The 8,731-nt window shown below is 35.3% G+C and overlaps 1 protein-coding gene across 1 annotated transcript; it reads left to right on the forward strand.

Moving 5' to 3' along the window:
• The first annotated feature begins 621 nt into the window (after positions 1–621).
• LOC109243066 (uncharacterized mitochondrial protein AtMg00810-like) lies at positions 622–7,525 on the forward strand. Its single transcript, XM_019409961.1, has 3 exons — positions 622–760; positions 2,077–2,195; positions 6,803–7,525. Exons 1-3 carry the CDS (start codon positions 622–624, stop codon positions 7,523–7,525), a joined length of 981 nt encoding a protein of 326 aa, XP_019265506.1.
• Positions 7,526–8,731: the final 1,206 nt, after the last annotated feature.

Consider the following 8,731-nt stretch of genomic DNA (forward strand, 5'->3'; position numbering starts at 1 on the left):
GTATTTATTAATAATGATATTGTTGAACTTTGCGACCATCTCATCTAAAGCTTAAGCGGTTACATAAAACACACTTTTATTTATTTACTTCAGAGCCCGTTTGGATTGGCTTAAAAAAAGTAATTTTTCAGTAGAAATAACTTTTATGCCAAAAAACAATAAGTTGGGGTGTCCAGGTTATTGCTTTTGACTTGTTTTAAGCAGTTTTAAACTTATTTTAAGCACTTTCTAACTTTGCCAAATACTAATAAGAGCTTAAAAGTTGATTTGACCAGCTTAAAAGCCAATCCAAACACCATCTAAGGTCACTTCAACACGCCCCTTCACGTGCAAGCTTTATTTTTTTCATTGGCCAAGCACATGAAAGTTTGATTTTTGTGTAATGGGTGGCAGTGAAACTTGTTGAAAAATTAGTGATATCTTAAAAGGTAATATACATCTTGGTTTGGAAATTTTTTTCTCTTTGAAGTATTATTTACATCTACTTATTATTTAGTAAATTATTTTACATTCAATAAAGTCAAACTAGCCGTTATCTTAATAAAGTTAACTAGCTGTTGAAGCAATCTATATAAACATGGTCTTTTGTCACGACTCAGAATTTCCACCCTCGAGACTGTGATGGCGCCTAATATTTCGTTTAGGCAATCTGCTGAGCTTGTAGCATCACGAATATCACTTGGAGGCGGACTTTCCCAACTCCTATGCCCTGTGTTCCTTGGCCCTCACACCAGGATTCCCTGCGTACACTTTCTTCGGAGTTTGCGTCTAATTTGCATTCAAAGCAATGTGTGAACTAACATCAACTGGTTCCACATTAAGAACTTCCCCAGGGTTTATCGGTGGTACACCGACCCCTACATTGTTGTTTTTCCCATGAAATCCAAGACCTTCGTTGTCGTGAACAGGTGCTTTTTGCGAGTTTGACATGTTTAATCCTGAGGGAAAAAAATTCTTGACAAGAACAAGTGTGAAAATAACGTATATTATCAGAATCAGCACTGAAATAATCACTATTATCTTTAGCCCCACACTGGGCGCCAAACTGTTTACCTCGAAAGTACGAATAACAATTAAATTTGATTTATAGTTTTAAAGATACGTGATTTAGTTCAATACTAATTAATAACCAAGAAATCTGAAGTATAAATGAAAGGAACAAGTAAAATCAAACCAGAATGTAGACCAGTCTCGACCTCAAGCCAAAGTGACCTCAAGATGGATCAAGAACAATAAAGCAAGAATAATAAAGCTAAAGGACAATTCTGATGAACAATGAGCGAAAAAGTAAGAGAGTATATTCTTTGCCAATGATTAGATGATGTTTACAAATGATTGGGTCCCCTTTATATAATAGGGAAAACCTAAATAAGGTACATTTCTATTTATAGTAAAGAATCTTATTGGGACAGTTGTCTAACCGCCTAATAAGGATTCGTTCAAATCTATTCCGGGATTCACGCCATAATTTTTGGGACGTGACAGGAATCTTTCTCATTCTCTTACAAATCCGTAGTGGCATTATCTCGGGGTTCAACATACTCAGCTTCGATACTCATCGCGCACTTTGATCCTCGGACATTGTACTATGTCTTCGAGCTCGAGTCTAGTCCATCGAGCTCGAACTTGATCTTACCTGAACTAGGGCTAAAGGCGACCCTTCGAGCCCGGAAAATCTGGCATACCTGATTTTAACCGTATACACTGTCTATTCTGCATTCTCCTAATAATATCCGTCCATCTAAATATTGAAACAGTAACAAGAAAAATGCCCGCGTCAACATATTGAACTCACTAGCTAACATTCTCATAGTTTTCGGAGATGTGAAATGTGAAACTCTCGTTTATTGTCCTACTTCTGATCCCGTTTCATTACTCATTTGTCAAGAAGTCAATTTAGTTTTATCACACGTGAAAATGTGAATCTATTTCTATTTTTTGTTACTATAAAGTAGTTACAGTACTATGAAAAACAGCAATTATTGTCCTAAGCAGGCAAGTCGATTGTTACTAACAATTATTTTTCTTGCGGGGTTCTTAGTGTTAATTGTGTTTCTTCTTTTTTGTTGCTATTAGAGCAAGCTTTGAGGTTGATGACAGATGGCAGTGGATCAGCTATTGCAACATTAATAGGCGAATTAGGAGAGAAATTTCTTGATATGACTGTCGCAGATATCTGTAAAATCTCAGTTAAGGTACGTTGTTGATGGCAGAGGAGAGGCACCGGTGAGGAGGTGTGAGGCCCCGGAGGGCATAAGGAGAGATAGATGTAGGCCGAACAAGTATTGGAGAAAGGTGATTAGACAAGATATAGCCATAGGCGGATCCAGAATTTTAAGTTTATGGGTTCCTACACAAATCTTAAGTTAATATACAATAATAACTGGATTAACGGACTGGGCTCCAAGCTAAATATTCTTATATATTTGATGAATTTTTTAATATAGATACCGGATCTAGAGTTACTGGGTTCACGGGAACCCGTATCTAACTCATTGGATCCGCCCCTAGATATAGCGTTACTTCAGCTCACTGAGGACATGACCATGGATAGGAAGGTGTGGAGGTTGAGGATAAAGGTAAAGGGCTAGGATAGGTCATCTAGCGTTGTCCTTGTCTGTAATAGTAGCTTTAGTACATGTTAGCATTATTTATGTATTTTCGTATTCCTTGACTTTTGTGTTTACTTGTTGTTGCCTTAGTTTCGGCCTTCTAATTACAATACTCAATTTAGTTTTGTATCTTCTGTATTTTACTTCGGTTTTCTAATTGGTGCTTGCTGCTTCCCTTCTTTTATTTTTCCTAAACCGAGGGTCTTCCGGAAATAACCTCTCTGTCTTCTTGAAGGTAGCGATAAGGTTTGCGTACGTTCTACTCTCCCTAGACCCCACTTGTAAGATTACACTGAATTTGTTGTTGTCATGGGCGGACGCACGTACATCGAAGCGGTGTCACGTGTCACCACTTCGTTGGAAATTTGATTAAAAATGCTGATGTAAATGACATGCGAACAGTAAATTCTTTTATATTATCTGAAGTGACACCACTTGACAACATTCAGGTGTTAGTTCAATGGTTAAGCCTTTCATTAAGATAGTAAAGGTTCAGGGTTTGATTCCTGCATATGTATGTGACTTTCCGTTTTTCTGAGCTTGCTTCCCTAAAAAAGGCTGAAAAACTTTTTGGGGATTTGACCCTCAGACCTCCGCTACAGAAATAAGAGTACAAACCAATGAGACAAAGGGTAATTTACACTATAAACGCAATAATAATTCTGTTTAACACCTTTTAAACGCTTAATTCAGAATAAATCCTTCTTGAATTTGCGATAAGTATTTGTGCTAGCTTGCTAGTACTTACTCTGCTTCTCAATCTCATCATCTTGCCGAACTCTTTTGGGTCATCGGCCATCAATTAATTGTCACACCGCTTACTAAAAGTTCTGCGTATGCCCCTGTTGTTGTTGTAATTGCGTACAGACCTTGCTAGTGAAGTCATGATTTGTCAACTTCTCTAGGATTTTCATTTAAAATTACTCACCAAACCTATCAGATTAATTCCTTTTTTACTTTAGAATTTGTCTTTTCTTTTAAAGTGATGATATGTCTGTAAGCTTCAATATCTTAACATTAAGATCGACAAGTACGAGAAATTTTCATCTTGTTTATAATATGACCTTAACTTGTGTTAAAAATGCTAATTAGGCATATAAACTCCTTATATAGGTTTGATACTCTCCACATAGTTTCAAATATATAATACAATAAGGGCGTCAGCAGAGGCGGATCTACGCATACCGTTGCGGTATCACGCGATACCGCTTCGTCGGAAAATTTTACTAAATGTGTTAATATTGTACGAAAATGGATAAGTAGGAAAAAATGACATCACTTGACATAAATTTTGTCTTGGTATGTTGGTTATGTGCTTGATTTTGAGGTTACTAAGGCTATTTCTTATTTAAAAGCATGATAATCATTCAGTTCCTCTATAAATTTCGACACCGCTTACAAAAATTCTTGCGTGGGCCCCTTACGTGCTAGTATGTTACTTAGAATGGGTTCGGCCGAATCCAGAAGTTTACTAGCACCTGATGTTGCTATCTAGTACTCCCTCCGGTCCAAAATAAGTGATTTTTTGGCCTTTTTCTTATGGTCCAAAATAAGTGATTTTTTCAGATTTGAAGAATGAATTAATTATTTTTTTCCTATATTGTCCTTGAAGTAAATGGTGTTGGAATATGTGTTGGGAGTGTTTATGTGAGACAGTAAAGGTTAATATGGTCAATTTCATTGCTAATTAATGCTAAAAGGTGAATTTCTTAATTTGTGTGAAAACATCCAAAAAATCACTTATTTTAGACCGGAGGGAGTATCTTTATAAAATCATAACTAGTGATATAATAGGTTTTTTTTTTTTGTAAAATCATAACTAATGATAAAAAGGCTGAAACACTTCTTGGGGATGCGAACCTCAAACCTCCGCCACAGAATTAAGAGTACACACCAATGGGACAAAGGCCTATTTAACTATACTGATATTTGACTTATTAAAAAATCAGAATAATTAGCTCAAGTGAAATTTACTCCATTATATTTTCTTCTCATTTCTGCGCGCATTAAGTGACATGTTACAAATTTCATAGTGTATATTTAACAGTACTCACTATTACTATTTTAGGTATATTCTTGTACAAAGACAATAGGCACTTGTAGAAATGTAAGATAATACGGCATAAAATATATATAAGTAGATTGGCTTCTTTTTTTTCTGAACTTCGCATATAGCGGAAGCTTAGTACAATAAGTTTTTTGCTTGTGCAAAGATGAAAGGACTCTTTTGCATCACGCACGAATATATGATTGATTCAATAAAGTGCAAAATTGGTTCCTATATACTATAACTAAACAAATTTAACTAGTTCAATAAAATGCTAGCTACTCCCTTTTATACTATTTACAAATGAAGGTGTCAATGATGTAATATTTTAATTACTAGCACATGGGGTGATTTCTCTGGCGAACTTCACATAAAGCTGAGTGTTTTTATTTGAAAAGACACCTCACTTGGGGAGAGAATGGAAGAAATTTATCCCATACTACTATCTCTTTTTTTACTAGTTGTGAGTAAGGCTGTATGTGGGCCCGGGCCCGGGCCTAAATGGGCTAAACGGGCCGGGCTAAACGGGCCCGGGCTTAGCGGTCCCGGGCTCTGGCGGTCCCGGGCTTCGCGGTCCCGGGCTTCGTGGGCTCAACGGGTAGGACCAGCCCGTGACGGGCCTAAGCCCATATGGTCCTGGGCTAAATGGGCCGGGCTCGTGGGCTTAGCGGGCCTAACGGGCTTTTTTTTATTTCCGGGCTTTTTTTTTTTAATTTTTTTTATTTAGGGCAATTTCTTGTAAACCGTATGTGTATGTATATATATAAATTGCTCTTATGCATGGCTATATAAATATATGTGGTATATATAATATAGAAATCTAATTATTAAAGTGTTTGACGAAAATGTAAAATAACAAATCAATAGTAAAACTAAATTGGCATGCATAATAAATTAATAACAAAGTACAACATGAAGCATAAATACGTCTAATAATTTTAAAATAACACAAATTGTTGAAAAATCTTAAAGACGAATTTGCGGATAAATACCCTCAACACAATACTTTATATGCCTCCTTAAAATGCCTGTGGTACACCCTGAACGAAAATTTAAGACTCTTCCACAGTTCTTGCACTTTAATATTTGGCCTTCTTCATTTTCTTCAAGCACTTCATAGTATTGCGACACAAATAAGCGCACTCTTTCCGAACGAGGCATGATTTAACTTGAAAATTGAGATTGAGACTTGAAGTCTTGAAAATTGGAGATTGAGAGATTGAGAGAAATTTAGATTGAGAAATGAGTATTGAGTATTGAAATGAAGAAGAGGGAGGGGGGTACTTATAGTGTTAGAGAAGGTTAGTTTTGTAAATTTAAAAAAAAAACCGGCTATTTGTGCAATTAATATGACCGTTGGTGGTCATTGGGGGTGGGGCCCTCATTTTGAAAAATCTTGTTTTGTAGTATATATAGTACTACTTCTTCATGTAAATATAATATATATAGTATACTAGTATAGTGTACTATATATTGTATGTTATGTATATATATAATATATTATACCTTATATATTTTCTTGTAGTATATATTGTATGTTATGTATATATATTCCATTATATAATTTGTTGTAGTATAAATTGCATGTTATGTATATATATTCCCTTATATATTTTCTTGTAGTATATATTGTATGTTATGTATATATATTCCATTATATAATTTGTTGTAGTATATATTGTATGTTATGTATATATATAATATATTATACCTTATATATTTTCTTGTAGTATATATTGTATGTTATGTATATATATTCCATTATATAATTTGTTGTAGTATATATTGTATGTTATGTATATATATAATATANAAGAAGATAAAGTATACAAGCTCAAGAAGGCCTTGTACGGGTTGAAACAAGCACCCCGGTAATGGTACAGTCAAATTGATAAGTACTTCTTGCAAAGTGGGTTCAAAAGCAAAAGCGAGCCTACTCTCTATGTCAAGAAGCAGGGTAACTCTATTCTTATTGTTGCGATTTATGTTGATGATCTGAATTTTTACCGGTAACAATGAGGCTGCAGTTACTGAGTTCAAAAAAGACATGATGAAAAGATATGAAATAAATGATTTGGGTCTATTGCGTCATTTTCTTGGTCTTGAAGTTAATCAAGAGGATGATGGAGTATTTGTTTCTTAGCAAAGCTATGCTGAAGCAATGCTTAGAAAGTTTAATATGTTTGAGTGCAAAGCAGTACCAACACCACTCGCTTCAAATGAGAAGCTGATGAAAAATGATGGTGGAAGAAAAGTGGACAACACTCTTTACAGAAGTATCATTGGTAGTTTGATGTATCTATCGGCTATGAGGCCTGATATAATGTTTGCTACTAGTTTGTTGTCAAGGTTTATGCAAAGTCCCAGTCATATTCACCTTGGAGCAGCCAAACGAGTTCTTCGTTACATCAAAGGAACCTTGGCTTGTGGCATCAAATATTTCAAGGGTGAAGAATTAACTTTAATTGGATTTTGTGACAGTGATTGGGCAGGTTCAAAAGATGACATGAAAAACACATCTGGTTTTGTGTTTTCACTTGGATCAGGAGTATTTTCTTGGCAATCAAAGAAGCAAGAAATAGTAGTACAATCATTAGCAAAAGCTGAATATATTTCAGCAGCAATTGCAACTTCTCAAGCAGTCTGGCTTAGAAGAATTTTAGAAGATGCTGGAGAAAATCAAGACAATGCAACAAAGTTGTTTTGTGACAACAAGTCAACCATAGCAATGGCAAAGAATCCAATTTACAGCAGCAGAACAAGGCACATTTTTGCAAGTCGAGCCAAAGTTTTGCAAGTCCAAAGATCAAGTTGCGGACACTTTTACCAAGGCGCTACCCAAGAAGAAGTTCATCAAATTTTGTGAGCTTTTGGGAGTCCAAGAACAAAACATTAAGGGGGGGGGGGGTGTTAAAATTAATGTATTGTCTTGTCCCCATTTGTCCATATTAGTTTACATATGTCCACATTTGTCTAGACTTGTTCACATATGTTCAAACATGTCTACACTAGTCCACACTAGTTCACATTAGTCTACACTAGTTCACATTAGTTCATGAACTAGATTAGTAGCTACATACATGTACTAGGGTGTGAACTTATTTATGTAATGTGCGAACTTATGTGAACATAATTAGTATGTCCACATAAAAAGTAGACTAGATGCATGTAGGAGTTTTACTATAAATACCCCATGTATTCTAGCCATTTGAATTATCAAACAAAATCAAGTGAAATTAAGAAAAGTGAATGAAAACTATCCTTCACAAATATAAAAAAAATTCTCTCTTTGATTTCCTCGTTGATCACTAATCTTCCTATCTCAATCCAACAGAGGCACATTTTTGTAGCAGTCATCATTACTTAAAATTTAAAGTCAGCAAAACTTAGAATTAGTTATAGGATCTTCTGTGAAAACTTTAGATCTTCATATAAACTTTTATAGTCAAGATCTCTAATTAAAGCGTAGGATCTATACTTACATCACATTGAAATCGGTTAATAGCCAAGGCGAAAAATGAAAAATATTGCACATAAGTAATAATATATGGTGAGCCTTAGTGATATGCAGAATTTTTTCTTGTTTTAAATAGCTGATTGATTGAGATTGTACAATTGTACCTTGTTGCCAAGCGGGAAATGTATACAAAATTTGTCAATAAATAGAGCGAAAGTGCTACTGATATGTGTTAAGGAATAAAGATAATGGTTCTACCATCGTGGTATTTGGTAATACCTACTCACTTTGCAAGAATAACATGGCATTGTGTCGCAGGTCTTCCCGTATGGTGAGCAAGAAAGGTTTCTTCCCATATGGTGAACAAGAAAGGTTTTGTCACAACCCAAACCCAGCTAAACCCAATTCATCTTCTTAAAACAGTTAAACAGTTCATAAGCAGTTTAGATATGTTTTAATGATAATAATTAGCGGAAGTACAACCCGACATAGCCCAAACCGAGGTGTCACAAGTCACGAGCATCTATTAGAGTACAAATACAACTACAAGGTCTGAAATACACGAAACAGGACTGATAAACAAAAAGGGGAAAAAGCGGTGCTGCGAACGCTGGC

This window comes from Nicotiana attenuata, unplaced genomic scaffold (assembly GCF_001879085.1).
Source record: "Nicotiana attenuata strain UT unplaced genomic scaffold, NIATTr2, whole genome shotgun sequence".
Taxonomy (NCBI): Eukaryota; Viridiplantae; Streptophyta; class Magnoliopsida; order Solanales; family Solanaceae; genus Nicotiana; species Nicotiana attenuata.